The 25101-nt window shown below is 44.8% G+C and overlaps 1 protein-coding gene across 1 annotated transcript in view; it reads left to right on the top strand.

Moving 5' to 3' along the window:
- Positions 1 to 25101, top strand: part of stpg2 (sperm-tail PG-rich repeat containing 2) — a 168906-nt gene that overhangs the window by 115270 nt on the left and 28535 nt on the right. Inside the window, exons 12-13 of the mRNA XM_059650982.1 lie at positions 4299 to 4456; positions 19997 to 20086. Of these exons, the coding sequence (XP_059506965.1) occupies positions 4299 to 4456; positions 19997 to 20086 (248 nt within the window). The remainder of the gene's footprint in view (positions 1 to 4298; positions 4457 to 19996; positions 20087 to 25101) is intronic.

The raw sequence follows: 25101 nt of genomic DNA on the forward strand, positions 1-25101 counted from the left end.
TTAGTTGCCCTTCAGAAAGTGAGCTGCCTTTATGAACCTCGGTAGTCCATGTGCTGCAGCTAGACCCACAATGCTGTTGGGGAGGAATTCCAGGATTTTGACCCAGCGACAGTGAAGGCCTATGATATATTTCCAAGTCAGGATGGTGAGTGACTTAGAGGGGAACTTGAAGGTGATGGTGTTCCCATGTAACTGCTACCCTTATGCTTCTAGGTGGGCTTGGGAGGTGGAGGAAAGGTTCTTTGGCGAATATCTACAGTGCCTCCTGCAGATATAGTACCTACTGCTGCTACTGAGCATCGGTGGTGGAGGGAGTGGATGTTTGTGGATGTGGTGCCAGTCAAGTGGGGGCTGCTTTGTCCTAGATGGTGTCAAGCTTCTTGAGTGTTGTAGGAGCTGCACTCATCCCAAATGGGTGCAAATGGGGAGTAGTCTATCACACTCTTGACTTGCACCTTGTAAATGGTGGACAGGCTTTGGGAAGATGCCAGAGCAGGTGACCAAAGGTTTTGTCCAAAGAGATGGGCTTTAAGAAGCATCTGAAAGGAGGGGAGAGGTGTAGAGAAATGGAGAGCTTTTGGGAGGGAATTCCAGTGACATTTAAGTAGCCTAAAGCACAGACACTAAAGATGGAGCAAAGGAAGTGACACACACTGAAGAGGCTGAAATTGAAGGCAACACAAATTCCCATAGAACTGCGGAGCTGGTGGAAGTCACAGAGACAGAGTATTACAGAGACACGCACATTTCAACTTTGACGTTGACGTAGTGATCATCAGAAAGATGTAGAACGTCTGAAGATGTCCTGACCTGCTCGCCCTCTTTGTAGTTTGGCAGTTGAGTAGGGGAAAAGAAAAAATATTGGTTGTCTTGTCCTAATGTAATCATCATTACACAGGCTTTCCAAACCCTACTCATATTATTCTGAACTTTGCCCCCTTGATTTTGGCTAAGGTTCAACTCAGGTGCCCTTCAGTGGCCAGCTAAACAATCAGTGATCTCAGAGCCTCACTGGAGAGTGAAATTCCAATGATCTCAGTCAGGGGAAATGGCAGGAGATCAGGTCATCTGCTTTTCCCACAAGTAATCAGGCAGGTATCTTTCCCATGATGGGTGTCTGTGTCAGTCATTGTCAGTTGGTCAGCAGATTAGGACATTGCCAGATTGAAAAACGAAGGAATAAGAACAGGGAACCATCTCCTGTGAAATAACTCCATGGAGGCTGGCTCCCCAGTCACCCAATCACTTCACATGCACAGTACATAGGCTCTGACCAGCCAGCTCAGAATCCGTCCCTTGACTGAGGAGACTCTCTGAATCTCCTGTTTGTATCTGTTAGCCCGGGCTCCCTGATCAGCCCAGGTTAACAGCCCCAATCAAGGATCCAATACTCAACGCCATCCAAATGGCCCTCATTCCAATCACTGCAGCCTGCTTTGATGAACTGCATGTCGGTTCTCCCTCATTTTATTCAGCCACAAGCATGTGGGCACTTGCCTCGAGCTACCCTACCCTACAGTCTGGCCATTGGTCAGCTGACTTGTTTAGGGTTGGTAAAGCTACCTTAGTCTCACAGGGCCATAGGTCTGCTCTTCTGCAGAGAGAGAGAGTGAGAGAGAGAGATTATTGGTGGTGGTTTAACTGGAAGGTCACTATGTTATGGCAAAGGGAGAAGTTGAGAAGGCAGACAATCCCTGGTAACCTCAGCCAGTGCATTAATTGAACCCTCAGTGTTGATGTCACTCTACCTTGTGGATAAGCTGTGCAGTCAACTGAGCTCGCTTACATGTTTATCCTCCTGGTGCCTGATTTACACCTAGAAATTTGCAATTGGAAAGCAAATAACAGTCTTTCATTGCTTAAGTACTCTTGAAAAACAACATATACTTTCAAAGCTTTTCATTTGCACTTTTCGGGACAGAACACAAGAAATTAGCCATGATTGATAGTGGAGCAGACTAATTCTACTCCGATATCTTATAGTCTTATGCCAATATGAAGGGGAACAACATTTATAATTTATATGAGAGGAGAGAGAGGTGACATCCAATATCAATGTTGCTTTCTCTTTATATTGGACTTTCTTGTGAAATGTCCTGATGAATGCAAGATGGAAAGCTTCAACAAAACGTTTTATTTTCCCAGCAGGACTCAAGTTCTGTTTTATCAACTGACCATTTTTCAACTCTTCTGTTACTTAGTTCGATGATTTTTGACATCTTTTATTTCTAATCGCTAATATTTCATAACTGGTAAACAGAAATGTTCAGAGGAGGTCCGCTAGATTGATACTTGAGGAAAAACCAGCCTTGTTTCCACTAGAGCTTAGAGCAGTGAGAGGTGACGTGATGAAAATGCATAAGATCCTGAATGATTTTGCAAGTGTGGATGTGGAAAGAACGTTTCCTTTCGCATGTCAAGACAGTGCAAGAGGGCACTGTTTTAAAATTCACACACCCCCTTTATGATGAAGATAAGGGGGGAAATCTTTCTTTCAGATGGTTGTGTGACTTTGGATTCCCTGCCTCAAGGTGGTGGGAGCTAACTTCTTGAACACTTTTAAGGCAGAGATAGAGAAATTCTTGTTCGTTAGGGAATTAGAGGTTACTAGGAATAGATGGAAATGTGGAATTCAAAACAGTGAGTGGCAGAGCAGACTCAAGGGGCTGAATGGCCTAGAACATAGAACATTACAGGCCCTTTGGCCCATGATGTTGTGCTCAACTTTTACCCTAATCCTAAAGCCTATCTCACTTCTACCCCTACCTTATACTATCATCCGTATGCCTATCTAATAGCCGCTTAAATGCCCCTAATGAGGCCGACTCCACTACTCTCTCCGGCAATGCACTCCATGCCCCTACCACTCTCTGAGTAAAGAACCTACCCCTGATGCTTCCCCTATCTCTACCTTCACTCACTTTAAAACTATGCCCCCTCGTAATAGCCACCTCCACCCTAGGAGAAAGTCTCTGGCTGTCCACTCTATCTATACCTCTGATCATTTTGTACACCGCTGTCAAGTCTAAAGTCTACTTCTGCTCCTATTTCTTATTTTCATGCCTATATCTCACTTGGTATGAGCGGTGAACTGGGATTGGAGATCTAAAAGGCTGATTTATGAAAGCTCCCGGTTTTCTGCTTGGGAAACTGGGCACACTGAGAATTGGGCACACTCATCTCTGCACTTGATTCCTCGATGTTAGCTCATGTCAAAGCGGAGCCTTGTAATGAAAACAGAAACTATTGCAAAAGCTGAGCAGGTCTGGCAGCATCTGTGGAGAGAAAGCAGGGTTAATGCTTGAGTGACCCTTCCTTAGAACATTGTGCCTCAAAACGTGTGTCGTGGCCTTTTTTTTGTACTGTTGATTTTGTCCAAAAGTCTTTTTATTGACTGTCCGGGAGGACAAATTTCAGAATCTGTGATCCATAAAAGAAGGTAATTAACCATCAGCAAAAGTTTGAAAAGTTTGATGATGATATCTGCTGCTGCATTTGAAAGGAATTTACTGGACGTTGTCATCATTTCATTGATGTCATCTTTGCTGTGTATGTGTCATACAATAACAATTGGATTTCTGGGAAAGCTCTGGCAGCAGGAGCGATAAAAAGATCATTACAGCCTATTATTATCAGTCATTGATTTTGATGTTTTGTTAAATGCTTGCTTTCTTTCCAAAATGCAGTACTTAAAGAAAGTTTCCTCAGATTGCGGAAGGGGCATGTTGAGTTGTCAGCTTGAAACTATGATTGTATTCATTGTTGACCATTCAAAAATATATTTGACTTTAGGACAACAAGCGCTGTTGGGAAATTTGAAGGCCACAGCAGAGGGATTTGCATCCTACTGCTGCTCTTTCGGAATTGCTGTATCTGAATTTTTCAGTGATATTTCATAGACAAAATGTTAATGTTTGTTGCTTCTCCCATTTGAGTGTGAAGAGGAAAGTCAGTTGATACTTTGCCAAACATGACGTCCAAGAAATTGCCTGAGAAAATGTGTTATCCCAGATTCAATTTGTTCAGTTTTCAAACCTTGAAAGTGCCTCTGAACAATGCCTTACATTTTTGGAAATTTCAATTATAAAACAAAAGTGCCATGGGTTGTTCACATAACTAATGGTGGAGTCAATCCCTGGCATCGACCTGGGTGCCAGAGGTAACTGAACGTTGTCACATTGAGATATGAGAATAGTGGGCTGGTGTTAGTATGGGAGAGGAGATTTGCGGTTTGACTGCATATATGCTGGGTGTGTGCGGGGATTTCTCAGGAGCAAAAGTGTTTCTGATTTCAACAGGTCCGGGGACCTACAACATCACGAACCACACTCTGGCTCGAGAAAGTGAAAGGAAAGCCAGTTTTGAGAACCCATTAAGAGGAGGATTTGGATCATCAGCTCCCCGTTTGAAATCTGCCGACTCAAAACAAAGCATGCCAGGTCCAGCTGATTATAAGGTATTGTTCCCCAACGGGTAAAATCTTGAAACATTCAGTCCTTATCATTTGTCTGGAAATAGTTGATTTTTTTCAGAACATGCCTTTCGTGCATTAAAATACTCCACAGTGTTAAGATTAAAATAATGAATAATTCTGTTTCTAAACATGGGGTGAACTTTGTGTTCTTTGTTTTATATATATATATATAAAGAACAAGAACAAAGAAAATTACAGCACAGGAACAGGCCCTTCGGCCCTCCAAGCCTGCGCCGATCCAGATCCTCTGTCCAACCCGTCATCTATTTTCTAAGGGTCTGTGTCCATTTGCTCCCTGCCTATCCGTGTACCTGTCCAGATATATCTTAAAAGACGCTAATGTGTCTGCGTCTACCACCTCCGCTGGCAATGCTTTCCAGGCACCCACCACCCTCTGTGTAAAGAACTTTCCACGCATATCTCCTTTAAACTTTCCTCCTCTCACTTTGAACTCATGACCCATAGTAATTGAGTCCCCAACTCTGGTGTAAAAGCTTCTTGCCATCCACCCTGTCGATACCCCTCAGGATTTTGTAGACCTAATTGTGTTCCAATTGATTTGACTGTTTTTGGTATTGTGGGGCACCAGGGTGAATTCATTCAGAACATTATGTTTGGAGTCATCTGCAACTTGTTTAAAGACGATCTAGATTATAGCTTTTATTGTTGTGAAATTGAGTATAAAATGTTCATTCCATTGTGACAGAATTTCAGAATTGTGGCACAGACGGAGGTTATTCAGACATCATGCCTACTCCAGTTCTATAAACTAGTACCAATGATCTGCCATTTCCCCATAAATGCACACCATTTCAAACCAAATAATCATGCAATGCCCTTGGTATTCCTCAAGAGAACATACTCCTACCACATTTTCAAGCAATGCATTCAGACACGAACTCCAAACCTTTATGTTTTCAATCACCTCTAGAAGAGGAGTTTTCTTTGAGGGAGCTCTGTGGAACCATGCCTCTGATGCGAGTTCCAGCTATGTCCGTGGAGCTAACACTGAGAAACTCAGCAGGTCTGGCAGCATCAGTGGAGAGAGAAACAGTTAATGCTTCTAGTCTAGTAAGACTCTTCGTCAGAACCAAAGAAGACTCATTGATCTGCGGATTCTCTGTTTGTTTCAGATTTCCAGCTTCCACATGTTGCCTTTAGCTATGGCGATGTATTGTTTCCAACCTTTCCCAGGGTTATCCTTTCATAGCATTCCTACAGGGTGGAAGCAGACCATTCAGCCCATCAAGTTGACACCACCCCACCTGAAGAGCATCCCACTCAGAACACCCCCCCCCACCCAATAATACTGTATTTCTCATGGCTAATCAACCTAACCTTTACATCCCTGGGCACTATGGGTAAGTTAGCATGGCCAGCCCACCCTAACCTGCACATCCCTGGACACTATGGGTAATTTAGCACGGCCGTTCCACCTAACTTGCACATCTTTGGACCTTTGGATTCTTTGAGGAACCCACAGCACCTGGAGGAAACCCACGCAGACACGGGGAGAATGTGCAAACTCCACACAGACAGTTGCTCGAGGGTGAAATTGAACTGAGACCTAGGTGTTGTGAGGCAGCAGTGCTAACCACTGAGCCACCGTGCCGCCAATGGATAGTTCATGGATCTTATAGTCTAATTGTTCTCTCAGGCATTGGGTGTCAGCACTTGCACGTTTAGAAACTGCACTGTCTCACTAAGCTGTTGATCCTTGCATCCCTGGTTTGTTCATAACTTAGAGTAAGATTTCTCTCAATCTATTTACACTAAAGCACACATTATATAGAACACAGCTCCTGAGTGCTACGTTTCTGTTCTGCCCCCTCACTGATTCTCAAACATGTTTCTGTGCTTTGCTGAACTTAGGGTAACATCATCATTTATACCACTAACACATTCAGTTCCTGTTAGTTTGCAGAGTCGTGCTTTATTGTCCACAATTCTTGACCAGCAACATGTTTCCAATTTGGCAGTAGTTTGACGTTAAGTTCATTCCATCTGCATTGTTCTACATTCAACCTATCACCTTGATTTCCCATTGAAATATAAATGTGCTGACGGGTGGCTTGCTTCTGGGTTTCACAGAATCAGAGAGCATAGACCAAAGATGTGGGTTTTTGAGAGTATCGTGTTAGCAGAAAGAAGTTTGGACAGAAGGCATGGGACTTTTTAGTTTATTCATTCGTGTGGTTTGAGTGTCGCTGGCTGAGTCAGCATTTCCCTAACCGCCCTTGAACTGAGTGTCTCCCTCAGCCATCTCAGAATATAGTTAAGACTCAACCATATTGCTGTGGGCCTGGCATCACATGTTGGTCAGACTAGGTAAGGTAGGAAGATTTCCTTCCCTTAAGAACATTAGTGAACCAGAAGTGGTTTTTTTATCGATAATTGGTAATGGTTATATTGTCACTATTAGATTAGATTTTAAATTCCAGCTTTTATTGAATTCCCAAGACAATACTCTGGGTCTTTGAGTTACCAATCCAGTGAGATTATAATGCACCACCTCCCAGTCTGGGCAGAAGGGGAGCAGGAAATTGGTCACTTTTTAACTGATGCCTGTACGATAAAAATACTTAAGTATTTATGTATTGAGAAAATAGGTTGAGAAACAACTTGAAAAAATGTACCTCAAAACAGCAGTTACTGGAAGACATTTGCAGACCTCAAGGAACGCCTAATGCAGAGATCTTTTCTAAAAAAGGGATCACAAGAGAGAGAGGGAATGGGCACTTATGTAGCACCTTTTACTGCCTCAAGCGATCCTGAAATACTTTGTAACCAATGAAGTACCTTTTGTGGTGCAGGACATTTGAGCACAGCAAGATCCCACAAACAACAATGCGATCAGGGCCAGGTACTGTCTTTTCTAAAAATGATGTTGCTTTCTATTCATGGAGTGAAATGTCCTTTGTGACTCTTCAAAAGCCCTGGGGCAGTAGGTTTTTGATCTTCTTGCCTGTATTACAGCCTCTTTAGTTCTCACCCTGAACATCTTGGTCATGTATGTTTTCGAACCTTGAGCAGAGTCAGGTGCCATGCATTTATAAACATGTTATCAGCACATAGTGTCTCACTAAAGCAATTGCTGATATTGTTGAATGCCCTTTTGAGTTTCTCTGTCATTAGTTTAGCCCTCTACCCTCACCTCCTTTCCCATTTACTCCTCTCCACCATCTCCTACTCTATGTATTTATGGGAGGTGCCTCTCTCTCTCTCTGTTCTTTCTTCACAAAATTATCTAAATTACATTTGGAGATGATTCCATCCTCCACTTTTGACTGTTCTTTAAATCATCAATGTTGGAGTAATTTTGACTTTAGGGTAATCGTAATATTAACTGTAATATGGGAGTTGTGTTCCTTCACAAAGCCCACTTTCACAAACACACTGCAGCACTCGCCACGGTTTGGAGGGAGCATTCCTGCAGCTTGCGAGTGATTCCAGAGATGGAGAGTTGGTGGGGAAACATTTCAGTGAATTATAATTCTGCCTTCCTACCTGAGATGGTCTGAATGAGCCTGAAATACACAGAGGAACAGGGTGTTCTCTTGTACCTGAGAGTGGAACCAAATCGTTCCCAGTTTAGTCTTATTTGTCTGCCAGCTGCAAGGATCCTTTGGAAATTAAATTTTGAAAGTTTCAGTTTATTTATAAGAAAATTAGAAGTATGAGTAGCCTACTCAAACCTTCAATAGGATCATTGCTGAACCTTTACATCAACTGAATTTAGCCATCCGATCCCCCAAGTCCCTTGACACCTCAGTGCCTAAATACTTTTTGGTCTCAGTCTTGAGTACACTCATCGATTGGGCACCAACTGCTCTCTGGGGTAGAGAATGCCAAAGATTCACCAGCCCTTGAGAGAGGACATTTTTCCTCAGTTGGAAATAGCTGACCTCTTGTTCCTGAGACGATGACCTCCTGATTTTGCTCTCAGGGGAAACATTAACTTCTACATTAGCCGTTAATAATTACATCTTCACAAAACGCAATTGTACACCAGACCAGGAAGCTGTAAAAGGATGGTTGACTGTGAGAAGTGGAGGGGTTCCCTTGCTGAGGTGGCTTTGCCCTTCCTGAGGTGGAGCCATCAAATAGATGCAGCGTAGCATGTGTCCATTGTCAAGCCTGTGCTGGCTTGTTGAAAGAACTATCCAACTAACTCCATTTCCTTCAAGACCTGAGATATCGTTTTGGCCTCCATCACCTGAGGAAGAATATTCTGGTGATGGAGGGAGTGCAGTGGAGGTTTACCAGACAGATTCATGGGTTGGCAGGACTGACATGAGAAGGGAGACTGGATCAGTTGGGACTATATATTCGCTGAAGTTCAGAAGAATGAGGGGGATCGCATAGAAACCCATTATAACAGGGCTGGAAAGGGTAAACACAGGAGTCCAGAAACAGGGGTCACAGTCTGAGGATGCAAGGTAGGCCATTTAGGACTGAAATTAGGAGAAGTTTCTCCTAACTACAGGAGCAACCATCCCAACACCCACAAATGAAGCTGCATTAGAACATTATTCCAACGAGCCACCACACACTGCAGCACAAAGGAACTACGCAGAGCAGAGGAAAATCACCTATACAGCGTATTCAAAAAGAATGGGTACCCTATGAACACAGTCCGCCGATTTCTCAGCAACAAACCCAAACAATCAGACAAAACGGGCTCAGAAACCATAACCACTCTCCCCTACATCTAAGACATTTCCGAAATGACTGCCAGACTACTCGGACCTCTTGGTATCAGGGTAGCCCACAAACTCACCAACACACTAAAACAGCAGCTAATGAACTTAAAAGACCCTATACAGACAACAAGCAAAACGAACGTCATCTACAAAATACCTTGCAAGAACTGTGACAAACACTACATTGGACAAACTGGCAGGAAGCTAGCCACCAGGATACATGAACATCAACTAGCCACAAAACGACATGACCCACTATCACTCGTATCCTTACATACAGATGAGGAAGGGCACCACTTTGATTGGGACAACACATCCATCCTAGGACAAGCCAAACAGAGACACGCACGAGAATTCCTAGAAGCATGGCATTCCAACCGGAATTCCATCAACAAACACATTGATTTGGAGCCAATCTACCATCCCCTGAGAAAAAGAACAGGAAATGACATCACCAACGCAGGAAATGACATCACCAACCCAAGGAAACCTAACCAGATAAATAGAAAACGGGACATAACACCAGCGCTTCGTCGGAGGCTCACTGATGATGTTACCTAGAATGGTGACAAAGCATCTGGGAACAAACCTTCCAGCTCAGCGAGTAAACTCACATCCAGAAACTCAACTTGAGCTACAAATCTTCTCAAAACTCGCTAGAAGTTTCTCCATCCAGAGGGTGGGGAGCCCGAGGAATTCTCTGCTACAGAAGGTGGCTGAGGCCAAACATCAAATGTATTCAAGGAGGAGTTAGATATAGGTCTCAGGGCTAAAGGGATCAAAGGGTTTGGGAGAAAAGTGAGAACATAGGACTGAGTTCGATGATCAGCTGTAATTGTATTGAATGATGAAGCAGGCTAGAAGAACTGAATGGCCTACTTCTGCTCCTATATTTTATACTTCTCCCCGTTTTCCGATTGCTTTCAATTTGGTTTGTCTCCAGATGCTTATCACATTCCTCTTTGAGAGGAAATGGTTACCTCTGCCTCCCCCCACACTCTCAGACAGTGCCCAGACCCTAACCACTGCCTCCCCCCACACTCTCAGACAGTGCCCAGACCCTAACCACTGCCTCTCCCCACACTCTCAGACAGTACATTCCAGACCCTAACCACTGCCTGCCCCCACACTCTCAGACAGTACATTCCAGACCCTAACCACTGCCTGCCCCCACACTCTCAGACAGTATATTCCAGGCCCTAACCACTGCCTGCCCTCCCACACTCTCAGACAGTACATTCCAGACCCTAACCACTGCCTCCCCCCACACTCTCAGACAGTACATTCCAGGCCCTAACCACTGCCTGCCCCCCCACACTCTCAGACAGTGCCCAGACCCTAACCACTGCCTCCCCCCACACTGTCAGACAGAACATTCCAAACCCTAACCACTGTCTCCCCCCCACACTCTCACACAGTACATTCCAGACCCTAACCACTGCCTCCCCCCCCCTCACTCTCAGACCATACATTGCAGACCCGAACCACTGCCTCCCCCCCCACACTCTCAGACAATACATTCCAGACCCTAACCACTGCCTCCCCCCACACTCTCAGACAGTATATTCCAGACCCTAACCACTGTCTCCCCCCCACATTCTCAGACAGTACATTCCAGACCCTAACCACTGTCTCCCCCCCACACTCTGAGACAGTATATTCCAGACCCTAACCACTGCCTGCCCCCCACACTGTCAGAAAGTACATACCAGACCCTACCCACTGCCTCCCCCCCCACACTCTCAGACAGTGCCCAGACCCTAACCACTGCCTCCCCCCCACACTCTCAGACAGTACATTCCAGACCCTAACCACTGCCTCCCCCCCACACTCTCAGACAATGCCCAGTCCCTAACCACTGTCACCCCCCCACACTCTCAGACAGTACATTCCAGACCCGAACCACTGCCTTCCCCCCCCCCCCCCGGCTACACTCTCAGACAATACATTCGAGAACGGAATCACTCACTGCAGGAAACTATTCTTTCTGTTGATGCTTTTGGTGCTTTTGCTCATTAATTGGTGATATGAGGAGATGGTAACTGACCTTTTATGGCGGATGCAGTGAGGACTATGGCATTGCTGTGGTGGATGAGAACTCCAGTACCCTTCATGCCCTTGGAATCCTGGCACATGTCTAGTAGTGTCACAGGCTCCATTTAAGGTGGTTTCTTTCAGCTGTGAATGATATAAACATTGCCAAAGAATCAGTGTGTGTGAAGACCTTAAGTAAACTATAACCAGACACCGTATCAGAGATAATGGGAACTGCCGATGCTGGAGAATCCGAGATAACAAGGTGTAGAGCTGGATAATCAAGCAGGCCAAGCAGCATCTCAGGAGCACAAAAGCTGACATTTCGGGCCTAGACCCTTCATCAGAGAGGGGGATGGGGAGAGGGTTCTGGAATAAATAGGGAGAGAGGGGGAGGCGGACTGAAGATGGATAGAGGAGAAGATAGGTGGAGAGGAGAGTATGGGTGTGAGGTAGGGAGGGGATAGGCCAGTCCGGGGAGGACAGACAGGTCAAGGAGGCGGGATAAGGTTAGTCAGTGGGAAATGGAGGTGCGGCTTGAGGTGGGAGGAGGAGATAGGTGAGAGGAAGAACAGGTTAGGGAGGTGGGGACGAGCTGGTTTTGGGATGCGGTAGGGAGAGGAGAGATTTTGAAGCTTGTGAAATCCACGTTGATACCATTGGGCTGCAGGGTTCCCAAGCGGAATATGAGTTGCTGTTCCTGCAACCTTTGGGTGGCATCATTGTGGCACTGCAGGAGGCCCATGATGGACATGTCGTCTGAGGAATGGGAGGGCGAATTGAAATGGTTCGCGACTGGAAGGTGCAGTTGTTTAGTGTGAACCAAGAGCAGGTGTTCTGCAAAGCGGTCCCCAAGCCTCCGCTTGGTTTCCCCAATGTAGAGGAGGCCACAACGGGAACAGCAGATGCAGTATACCACATTGGCAGATGTGCAGGTGAACATCTGCTTGATGTGGAAAGTCTTCTTGGGGTCTGGGATGGGGGTGAGGGAGGAGGTGTGGGGGCAAGTGTAGCACTTCCTCCGGTTGCAGGGGAAGATGCTGGGTGTGGTGGGGTTGGAGGGGAGTTTGGAGCAAACAAGGGAGTGACGGAGAGAGTGGTCTCTCTGGAAGGCAGACAAGGGTGGGGATGGAAAAATGTCTTGGGTGGTGGCGTCGGATTGTAGATGACAGAAGTGTCGGATGATGATGCGTTGTATCTGGAGGTTGGGATGGTATGTGAGGACGAGGGGGATCCTCTTTGGGCGGTTGTTGTGGGGACGGGGTGTGAGGGATGAGTCGTGGGAGACGTGGTCGAGGGCGTTCTCGACCACTGCGGGGGCGGGGAGAGATGTTACGGCCCTTGAAAATCGAGGACATCTGAGATGTACGGGAGTGTAATGCCTCATCCTGGGAGCAGATGTGGCGGAGGCAAAGGAATTGGGGATAGTTTTATTTGGGATGGAATTCCCAATCCCAATATTCCAATATTTGGATATTAAAAATCAATGTCAATTTGTAATGCAACTTTTGTCAGTCTTGACGACAAACAGCAAAGCAACATTGTTCTGTGTGTGACGATTAGTGAGGAGCCAGTTTTGAGAATTAAACTTTGCTGTTGGATGATTGAAGACATCCTCAGTAATCCTCTTGTAGTTGTAAATAAACTGCAGAAAGGATGCTAGTGTGTAAAGGGCTTGAAATTCTGGTTTTAGCTCAGCCATCCATCCATTGAGTGTTGACAGTGCTTCTGTGGTATGTTTTTGTGAATTGAATTCAATTATGTATTTCACCCACCTGCCTTTGTCGGTCTAGTAATCACTATGTAAGCCCATCTGTATTAGGTTGCCCTATTGAGATGTTGAACTGAAAGTAAGGCAAGGTAATGTTTATTTAAAAAAAGAGAGGGGTCTTAAGTGATTCAGTGACAAAAACAGATTTGTGGATATGGAAGAATCAATGGCAGGACAGATGTGAGACAATATTTTAACAGACAATTAATGGTTGCAGTTGACTGGTGGTTGATCTATGATACTCCGGTGGGAAAGCTGATCAATGAACAAAAAGTACGCTGCCTGTAAAAGAAGTAATGATGCAATGCCCTCCAAATTTTTTGGAGGATGTAATGTTAGTGCTATGGTTCGACACTAGGCACTTTTAGGCTAATGCACTTTCTATGTAAATAATGTCTTAAATCACCCTTAAGTGTCCTAATGCATTATAGTGGAGAAACTGATTCGCCTCCATCATATTGATAAATGGTACTGAACGGAAACTATTGACTTCAGCTCATCATGCAATGTTGGAAATGTGATCAGCCAATATCAGGTTCAATGTAGAGAAGTGTGAGTTCAGACACTTTGGTTGGAAGAACATTAAAAGACAATATAACATCGCAGGCACGTTCTAAAGGTGGTGCAGGAGCAGAGGGACCTGGGTGTATGTCTGCACAGAGCATTGAAGATGACAGGACGGCTGGAGAGAGCAGTTAATAAAGTATCATCGGCTTTATTAGCACGGGCCGAGAGTGCAAGAGCAGGGAAGTGATTGTCGAACTTCTACAACTGACTTCTGAGACCTCAGCTGGAGTATTATTCTCAGTTCTAGACGCCACATTACAAAAGGCGGTGTGACTGGATTGGAGACAGTGCATAAACAATTTCCAAGAATAATTCCAGGAATGCAAAGCTTCAGTAATGAGATAGATTTAGGAATTTGGGACAGTTCTCCTTGGAAAGAAGGAGGCTGAGATGAGATTTGACAGAGGTTTTAAAATTGTTGATTAGCAAGTTGGGCAGAGTAGATTGGGAGGAGCTGTTCCATCTAATTAAAAGGAACAAGAAGAAGAAGGTATAGATTTCAAGTGTTGTGCAAATGAGGCAAAAACCTTTTTCATGCAGTGAAGTACTTAAGGTACGGAATTTACTACCTGGAATTGTGGTGGAGACAGATTCAACTGAGGCATCCGGGAGGGAATTGGATGGTTATTTTGGATAGAAATGGTGCGCAGGGACATTGGGAAAAGGCAGGAGATTGACACTAGGTAATGATGCTCGCCTGCAGGGCTGGTATAGACATGATGGAAGGAATGGCCTCTTCTGCACTATAACAATTCTGAGATCCTGTAACTACACCTCCCAGCGCAGTCTTTCATGGCCAATATCCTTATATTAGAAACATTTTTAATTTCAAGACATAAGAAACCTTCAGCTTAGTGAATAGTTTTTAATCCCTGAGTGGAAGGACAAATTGGTAACCACCATTGACAGGGTCTGGAAATATTTGGTACGGTTATGGTGATCTTGAATCAGCAGGGTTTCAACAGGACAGTGGAAGGGTGAGTTGTTGGGGAGCTTTGATGGGTCCAGTTTCTTCTAATTTGTGAAATATTGATAATATCTATGAGGCTGCACTTTATTGCTCATGCATCGCTGTTGAGGCAGCCCAACGAAGCTTCACCAGACTGATCCCCAGGATGGCAGGACTGACATATGAGGAAAGACTGGATCAACTGGGCCTGTACTCACTGGAATTTAGCAGAATGAGGAGAGATCTCATTGAAACATAGAAATCTTGATGGGACTGGACAGGCTGGATGCAGGAAGAATATTCCCAGTGCTGTGGAATTCCAGAACAAGGGGCCACAGCCTAAGAAGAAGGAGTAGACCAATCAGGACTGAGATAAGGGAAGGCCCCTTTACTCAGGAAGTTGTGAATCTGTGGAATTCTCTCCCACAGGAAGCTGTTGGGGTCAGTTCATTAAACATATTCGGGAGGGAGCTGGATGTGGTCCTTGGGTTGAAAGGAATCACGGGTTATGGAGAGAGGGCGGGAATGGGATACTGAGATTGCATGTTCAGCCATGATCATACTGAATAGTGGTGTAGGCTCGAAGGGCCAAGTAGCCCACTCCTGAACTTATTTTCCATGTTTCTATCTTTCCAAAAACTGAGTAGCTTATTTAGTCAATTTTAGAGTGTGTTAGAGATCAGTAATGGTGTAATACTTGAATCAAATAGAGACCAGACTGGATAAGGGGGACAAGTTCTCTTCCCTGAAGAAATTATTTGTATTTTTACTGGTTGCCAATGCCCTCCATTGTTGCTCAAATCCAGTACAATTATAGAATAGAATCCCTACGGTACGGAAACAGGCCCTTCTTCACAAGTCCACATCAACCCTCAGAGCATCCCACCCAGACCCATTCCGCTATAACCCACCTTATCTACACATCCCCGATCACTACGGGCAATTTCCCATGGTCAATCCATCTAGCCTGGACATCTTCGGACTGTGGAAGGAAACTGGAGCACCCCGAGGAAACCCACACAGGCATCGGGGGGTGGGGGGGGAATCGAACCCAGGTCCCTGGTGCTGTGAGGCAGCAGTGCTAACCGCAGAACCACCATGCCACCCTCAACTCTACAACATTTTCCAGGGTCCTACCATTAATTGTACAAGTCCTGTCCAAGTTTGTTTTACTAAACTGCAATACCTCGCATTTATCCGAATGAAACTCCATCTGCCATTTGTCCCAATTAATCAAGATCTCTTTGTATTCTTAGATAGCCTTCTTCACTCTCCACTATACCAACCAATTTTGGTGTCATCCACAAACTAACTAACCATGTCTCCTATATTCTCTTACAATTCATTTATATAAATGACAAACAAAAATGGACCCAGAACAAACCGCTGTAAAACACGGCTGGTCACAGGTCTCCAGCCAGAAAAATAACCCTCTACCACGAGCCGCTATCTCTGACCATCAAGTCAATTTTCTATCCGATTGCCAAGCTCACCCCGAATCCCATATGATCTAACTTTACCAATTAGTCTACCATGCAGAACCTTGTCAAAGGCTTTATTAAAATCCATGTAAACAGTGTCTAAGGCTCTGTTGTCATCAATCTTTATGGTTACTTCCTCAAAAAACTCAATTACATTTGTAAGACATGATTTTCCTCGCACAAAACCACGCTGACTACTCCCAATCATTTTTTGCTTCTCCAAATGCGTGTAAAACTTATCTTTCAGAATCATCTCCAACAACATTCCCAGTATCGATGTCAGGGTCACAGGTCTATAGTTCCCAGGCTTCTCCTTACGGCCTTGTTTAAACAAAGGTGCATTAGCCACCCTCCAGCCCTCTGACACCTCTCCTTCCAAAAATACTCCTTTGTCATGTGCTTCTGGATGTCACTGGTTGCGAAAGGTACTATAACGCAAATTGTACAACTCAACAATCCCTCCCCAGCTTTCAACACACCTAACCACACACACACACACAAACACACACACACACACACACACACACACACACACACACACACACACACACACACACACAAAATGTTTGCCCATTGGCTGATTCTGAGCAAAGGGGAATCCTCCCCTTAACTACAAACTCAACTGAGGCAGAATTTTCCCAGTGTTTCTTTTGGGTCTAACTGAATGTCGCAAAGTAAAGCAAACTGAGATTGAAGAAATTGGAGGAGGTGAGCTTGTATAAATTAAACTTCCATTTTGTGTTTTACAGCCACAGCATCATAGCATAGAGCAGTCCAATTGGTTTTTTGGGCTGTTGTTATCATTGGCTGGACCCATCCCTAATTGCAGTTGAGAAGCTGGTGGTGTATTGCCTTAAACTGACTATCTATATGATGTAGGTCGACAAACAGTGCTGTTAGGGAGAAATTCCAGAATTTTGACCCAGCAACACTGAAGGAATGGCAATATTTCCAAGTCAGGATGGCGAGTGGCTCAGAGGGGAACTGGCAGGGGGTGGTGTTCCCATGTACCTACTGTCCTTGTACTTACACATGGAATAAAAGGCTCTTTTTCGGAATGGCGACTGGTGACGAGTGGTGTCCCGCCGTGTTCTGTGTTGGGGCCACAGCTGTTCACCTTTATATATTAATGATCTGGATGAAGGGACTGGGGGCATTCTGGCGAAGTTTGCCGATGATATTAAGATAGGTGACAGGCAGGTAGTACTGAGGACATGGGGAGGCTGCAGAAAGATATAGACTGTTTAGGAGAGTGGTCCAGGAAATGGCTGATGAAATTCAACGTGCGCAAATGCGAGGTTTTGCACTTTGGAAAAAAGAATACAGGCATGGACTATTTTCTAAACGGTGAGAAAATTCGTAAAGCAGAAGTACAAAGGGATCTGGGAGTGTTGGTCCAGGATTCTCTAAAGGTTAACTTGTAGGTAGAGTCCGTGATTAAGAAAGCAAATGTAATGTTGTCGTTTATCTCAAGAGGGTTGGAATATAAGAGCAGCGATGTGCTTCTGAGACTTTATAAAGCTCTAGTTCGGCCCCATTTAGAATACTGTGTCCAATTTTGGGCCCCACACCTCAGGAAGGACATACTGGCGCTGGAGAATGTCCAGTGGAGATTCACACGGATGATCCCTGGAATGGTAGGTTTAACGTACAATGAATGGCTAAGGATCCTAGGATTGTACTCATTAGCGTTTAGAAGGTTGAGGGGAGATCTAATAGAAACTTAAAGATAATGTATGGCTTTGAAAGGATGGACACTGGGAAGTTGTTTCCATTAGGCGGGGAGACTCGGACCCGTGGGCACAGTCTTAGAATTCGAGGGGGTAAATTTAAAACAGAAATGAGGAGACATTTCTTCGGCCAGAGAGTGGTGGGCTTGTGGAATTCATTGCCACGGAGTGCAGTGGAGGGGGGACGTTAGATGCCTTCAAGGCAGAGATCGATAAATTCTTGATCTCACAAGGAATCAAGGGCTACGGGGAGAGTGCAGGGAAGTGGAGTCGAAATGCCCATCAGCCATGATTTAAATGGCGGAGTGGACTCGATGGGCCGAATGGCCTTACTTCCACTCCTATGTCTTATGGTCTAAGTGGTTGTGGGTTTGGAAGGTGCTGTCTAAGGTGCTCCAGCGCCACTATGTCCTTCCTGAGGTGTGGGGCCCAAAATTGGACACAGTATTCTAAATGGGGCCTAACTAGAGCTTTATAAAGTCTCAGAAGCACGTCACTGCTTTTATATTCCAACCCTCAGTAAGTTGCTGCAGTGCATCTTGCAGATAGTACACACTGCTGCTACTGAGCGTCGGCAGTGGAGGGATTGAATCTTTAAGGTGATCAGTGAAGTGCTGATCAAGGCTATCCTGTCATGAACGGTGTTCTTAACTGTTGTTGAGCAATTTGGCTGATAGGTCCACATTGGCAGTTATTAAGAGCAATGGGGTTGCACTTTCTCCCCTATTCTTCCACTACATCCCTGCAATTCTTTTCTCCACAAAATGTTGAATTCAATCTGCTTTGGAAGACTAGAATCATGGAACCATGGTTTCCTACAGTGTGGAAGCAGGACATTCGGCTCATACCCATTCTCCAAAGAGTATCCCACCAACTATTAAATTTCTGTACCACTCTAGTTGGAAATGCATTCAAAGTCCTATCTACTTGTTATGTGTAAAGATGTTTCCTCCCATCACTCTTGCTGCTTTTGAAATCTGCCCCAACAACACTCAAGAAGCTCGACACCACCCAGGACAAAGCAGCCACTTGATTGGCATCACATCCACAAGCATCCCACTCCCTTCACTGCCGACGTTCAGTAGCAGCAGTGTGTACTATCTGCAAGATGCACTGCAGAAATTCACCAAAGACCCTTAGACAGCACCTTCCAAACCTATGACCACTTCCATCTAGAAGGACAAGAGCAGCAGATACATAGGAACACCAGCATCTACAAATTTTCCTCCAATCCACTCAATCCTGACTATGAAATGTATCGCTGGGTCAAAAGTTAAGTGTGGCTGGGTCAAAATCCTGGAGTTCCCTTCTAATGGCATTATGGGTCTATGTACTTCAAATAGACTGTAGTGGTTCAAGAATTACTCAGTCCTTTGAGTATTGGAGTTGGGAAGTCGTATTGAGGTTGTTCAGGTCATTCGTGAGGCCTCTTCTGGAATACTGTGTCCAGTCCTGGTCACTCAGTTAGAGGAAGGATATTATCAAGGTGGAAAGGGTTCAGAAGAGATTTACCAGGATGTTGCCAGGAATGGAAGGTTTGGGCTGTAAGCAAAGGCTGGATAGACTGGGACTTTTTTCACTAGAGCGTAGGAGGTTGGGAGGCAACCTTGTAGGGGTTTAGAAATAATGAGAGATAAAGATAGAGGTCATGACTGTTGTCTTTTCCCTACGATGGGGGAATTTCAAAACTAAGGGCCACATTTTCAAAGTAAGAGGAGAGACGTTTAAAAAAGACATGAGGGCAAATATTTTACACAGAGGGTGGTTCCCGTGTGGGATGAACTTCCTGAGGAAGCTGTGGATGCAGGTACAATTCCAATGTAAGAGACATTTGGATAAGTACGTGGATAGGAAAGGTTTGGAGGGGTTTGTGCCAGGAGCAGGCAGGTGGGGCTAGTTTTGTTTGGGATTATGTTCAGCATGGACCGAAGGGTCTGTTTCCATGCTGTGTGACTCTATGATGCCGTAAGATAGCTCACCACCACCTTCTCAAGGGATGTGTAATAACTGCTGACCTAGGCAGTGAATGAATGAATAAAATAGACACTTAAAATCTTTCCTCCAGGGTATTCTATTCTGCAGTCATTGGAAACAATTTCTCTTTAGTTGTTAGACCTAAGCTCTTGATGATTTCATGATCCACAGGAACATCTGCTCTGTTCTCAATAAAGAAGAACATGCTTTAACACCATGTTGTCATTGTACAGTGTCTAAATGACTGAATTTTACAATTCATGCTGATAAAAGGTTTTTAAACATATTTCTGCCCCTTGGTTTACTTGTGCAGATTCAGGAAAAAAGTCACCACTTTCACAGAAAACTGAGAACTTCGTCCTTTGCTTCGATGACAGAGAGACTTCCTGTTACAGGACCCCAGGTAAGAAGAATTTCAAACACAGTCAGTATGTTTATCAGCGAAAGTATTTGACCCTGAAAGCTTCCTGAGTCTTAATCACATGCTCGGGGCCTTCAATTCTCGCAGAAAAATAACATTCCAATTTCAGTTGAAGTTGAACCGTTTGGTCTTTTAAAATAAGAATGATCAAAAGAAATCAAATTGAATAGCATTGAGCTGTTAGTAGCTTAAGGTTTCATTGAGTCAGGAAATTGCTTAGAAAAGATTTCAAACTGAAAACCAGAAGTAAGTGGTCAAAATGACGGCTCAATTAATGATTATCGGATTCTTGGAGTTAAAGAGTTTTTACAGCATAGAAAAAGGCACTTTGGCCCATCATTTGCATGCCAGCCACTAAGCGTCGATTTATCCTGATTCCATTTCTCACACTTGACGTAGAGCTTTGCCTGCTTGCTGTTTTCAAATGCTGATCTGAAAATGCCTTAACTATCCTGAGGTTTCCGGCCTCTTCCAACATTGTAGGCAAAGAGTTCCAGATACTCACCACTCTCTGAGTGAAAAGCATTTTCCCCAAATCCCCTCTAACCTTCCTGCTCCTTAGCTTAATACTGAGCTCCAATCTGCCAAGGAGAAAACATTTCTCCCCATCTTCCCCTACTCAGAACTTTTGTAGATCCCGATCAGGTCTCTCCTCAGCTTTCTCCATTCTAAAGAACACAACCTGTCTATCTAGACTGTCCTTGTAACTGATACCCTCCAGTGTCCAGACAACATTCTGGTGAATTTCCACTGCACCATGTCTCTTGTGTAGGCACATCCTTCCTATAGTGTGATAACAAAGTGTAGAGCTGGATGAAGGGCCTAGGCCTGAAACGTCAGCTTTTGTGCTCCTAAGATGCTGCTTGGCCTGCTGTGTTCATCCAGCTCCACACTTTGTTATCTCGGATTGTCCAGCATCTGCAGTTCCTATTATCTCTCCTTCCTATAGTGTGGTTGCCAACAGCTCAATAACTGATTAAACTTATTTTGTGGGTGCCAGGGAAAACTGTCTTCCATAGCATCTAGGGATCTTTAATGCACATCTGACAGGACAGATCAGGCCTCAGTTTATCATCGCACATAGACAAGTGGCTGTTTGGCAGTACTCCTTTAGAACTACACTGGAGTGTCTGTCCTGATTTTGTGCTCAATTTTCTGGATTAGGCCTTGAGCCCATGGCTTATGTCTTTGAAGTTAGGTGATACGTGGTTAACCCTGTGAAAATGACACCGTGATGCAACCTGAACCCTGAAGCTATTTCATATTTTCCAGCTTGTTTTATCCCTCTTTCCTCTACCCTCATTCTTACAACATGACAAAACCATGTTTACAAACTGCATCAACAAAAGCAGAAGCAACCAGCAAACTACGAAGTAAATGTTTCAGGTCTGTGACCATTCTTTCAGAACAAAACTTGAGAATTGTCCCTGCAGAAAGGGCTGACTCTTGTGCAGTGAGGTATAAATGTTATGGGTTAATCTCTGCATTAAAGGCAAGCCATTTAACACTGAAATGAGGACAAGTTTCTCCATTCAGAGGGTGATGAATCTTTGGAATTCTCTACCACAATGGACTGTGGGAGCCCAATCATTGACCAGGTTCAAAACAGAAATCACTAAGTTTCTGGAGACTAATCATACGAAGAGATGTGGAGTTGGTGGGAGAAAGTGGCATTGAAGTGACGATCAACCGTGATCTAGAATGGTGGGGCACGGTCAATGGGCTGAGTGGCCTACTTCTGTTCCTATGTTCATGATCCTCTATTCATAGTTTTACACATAGAAAGAACTTTCAAAAAAACTGAAGCACAGTAAATAAACCAAGCTTAAAGTTGACCAGATATGGAAAGGAGGGAAAATTGCACTTATATATTTAAGATAATAAGACCATAAAATCTTAGGAAGTAAGAAGTGGAGTAGGCCATTCAGCCCCTCAGGCGTGCTGTGCCATTCAGGAGGATCATGACTGAAATGACACACCTCACGCCCACTTTCCTGCCCTTTCCCTGTAACCTTTGCTTCCCCAACTGATCAAGAATCTGTCTCGGCCTTATATATACACAAGGGGTCTGCACCCCCATTCCCCCAGCTCTCTGTGGCAAGGACACCCAACCCTCTGAGAGAAGAAATTCCACCTCGTCACGATCTTAAATTGCTGCCTTTTCGTTCTGAAATGGAGCCCTCTGGTCCCAGACTCTCCCCTGAGGAGAAACTACTCTCAGCATTTACCCTGTCGAGCCCCTTGTGAATCTTACACATTTCAATGAAATCACCGCTCATTCTTCTAAACTCCTGTGAGTAGAATCTCAATGTTGTGATCTGATGTTGTGAAAGGCACCACAGAAATATATATTTTTTTGCATTTTCATGCCAGAGCCTGTGGTACTGGCCATAAGGAAGACAATGAAAGAACTGTTGGGTTCCCAATGGGTTCCTATTTGTGAAGGATCAGTACTTACACTATTCAGCACAGAGCCAGGTAACTAGGTGATGACTTTCCTCTTCCTCCACCCTGAAAAAATATGGAATGAAGGGTCTAGGCCCGAAACGTCAGCTTTTGTGCTCCTGAGATGCTGCTTGGCCTGCTGTGTTCATCCAGCCTCACATTTTGTTGTCTTGGTAACTGTACTGTATTGGGATTAAGTGGGCAGCATGAATAGATTGCTTTTCTCAAATGGCCTAGGGATACAGGTGAACAGATCATTAAGAACAGTCTCGCAAATCAACAAAGCAATTAAAAATGCTCACAAAGCACTGGGATTTACTTAGCAAAAAACTGCGGATGCTGGAAGTCTGAAATGAAGACAGTTAGTGCTGGAAAAATTCAGGTGCTACCAGATGCAAAGTCTTTCGAGCACTTTCTTGTCTACATTTCACATTTCCAGCATTTGCCGCATTTTGCTTGTCCTTTATCATCTAACTCGCTGCCGCTTCTCGCCTGGGAAAGCCCACCTTGAAGGATTTCTCTCCAGTGCAGTGTCGATTTCCCTCTTTTGCCTTGTTTATATTCATTACCTTCTGTTTGCTGCAGATACTGTCAGAACTGCTGAGCATCTCTTGCATCTTCTGTTTATATTCCTCGAGACTGTTATGTCAGACACTCTTTTTTTGAGAAGGAAACTGAGATGAGAAAGTGTGAGAATGAGAGACTGAAATACTGAGATAGGTGTGATGGAATGGCAGGAAACCTGTGCAACATATAAATAACAGTATGGATGGATTGGACCAAATGGCCTGTTTTAATGGAAGGCAGTCCACGTAATTCAATGCGTGAAATTACTTAATGCTAGGACCATATTTCTGTACTCTGCATCCTCCAAACAGTACAGCCCTTGGTGAGTGTTTGGAACTGTGCCCAGTTGGCGCTGTAGCTCTCTCTATATTGCTTTGTTGATTAATTGCAGGAGGGACTTAAACTTTAGCAACATCACATTTATTTCCACCACTACAAAGTCAATATGCTGGCTCTGCCTGAATCACTTCATTACAAAGAGCTGGCCCAAACAACGGACAGGTTTCCGACTTCAGTGTATGTTTTGTTTTGAAAAAAGCCCAATGATTGAAGGGGTTACTAGTAGGTGGGGGGAGGTGATATTTCCGCAAACTGTTAATTTGGAAGTGGTAACAGAAAATGAATCCCACTTTTCTCTCCCCCAATTAAGGAGCCACTCCCATCCTGCACCCCACATCCAACAGCAAAAATAACCCATTGGATCAGTGAATCCTCAAGGAAGAGGGAAGTACGCTAGACACATGTTGGTTGAAAGACCACAGTGTTGTAAATGAGATTCAGCCACAGCCCCATTGCCTGTAATGGTTTGTGATACTGAGCAGAGATATGAGTAAGCAATGCAGACATTTTAAATAGGCACAGTCCATGCTTTTCTTTAATGAACACCAGCTTGTTATGTAAATAACTTCAAGAAATGATTTATGACGCTTTAACTTGATGAACGACTTCCTGTTCTCAAACAACAAACTGGAAACTGTCAGTCTGTCCATACATTTATAAACAATCACCCAATCCACCCAAAACAAGTGCAGCTGCGGCGAAACACTCAGACTAATACCACGACATCGATTTTAAGCTGTCAGCTTTGTACCCTTCCTTTACAGAGTTGCAGAAGGATTAGAGTATGAAGGAAGCCATTCAGGTGATATTTTTCATGCTATCTCTCTAAGAGTTACTTGACTAGACCTACTGCCCTGCCCTTTCACTGATGCCCTGAAAATCTTTTCATATTCCAGGATTTATTCCAATCCTTTTTGAAATACATCTTTGAACCTGCCTCCCCCCACACTCTCAGACAGTGCCCAGACCCTAACCACTGCCTCCCCCTTCACACTCTCAGACAGTGCCCAGACCCTAACCACTGCCTCCCCCTTCACACTCTCAGACAGTACATTCCAGACCCTAAGCACTGCCTCCCCTCACACTCTCAGACAGTGCCCCGACCCTAACCACTGCCTCCCCCGACACTCTCAAACAATTCATTCCAGATCCTAACCACTGCCTCCCCCCCACACTCTCAGACAGTACATTCCAGACCCTAACCACTGCCTCCCCCCACACTCTCAGATAGTACATTCCAGTCCCTGACCACTGCCTCCCCCGCCACACTCTCAGACAGTACATTCCAGACCCTAACCACTGCCTCCCTCCACACTCTCAGACAGTGCGCAGACCCTAACCACTGCCTCCCCCCACACTCTCAGACAGTACATTCCAGACCCTAACCACTGCCTCCCCCCCACACTGTCAGACAGCACATTCCAGACCCTAATCAGTGCCTCCCTCCCACACTCTCAGACAGTGCATTCCAGACCCTAACCACTGCCTCCCCCCACACTCTCAGACAGTACATTCCAAACCCTAACCACTGCCTCCCCCCACGCTCTCAGACAGTACATTCCAGACCCTAACCACTGCCTCCCTCCACACTCTCAGACAGTACCCAGACCCTAACCACTGCCTCCCCCACACTCTCAGACAGTACA

Source organism: Stegostoma tigrinum, chromosome 1 (genome assembly GCF_030684315.1).
Source record: "Stegostoma tigrinum isolate sSteTig4 chromosome 1, sSteTig4.hap1, whole genome shotgun sequence".
NCBI lineage: Eukaryota > Metazoa > Chordata > Chondrichthyes > Orectolobiformes > Stegostomatidae > Stegostoma > Stegostoma tigrinum.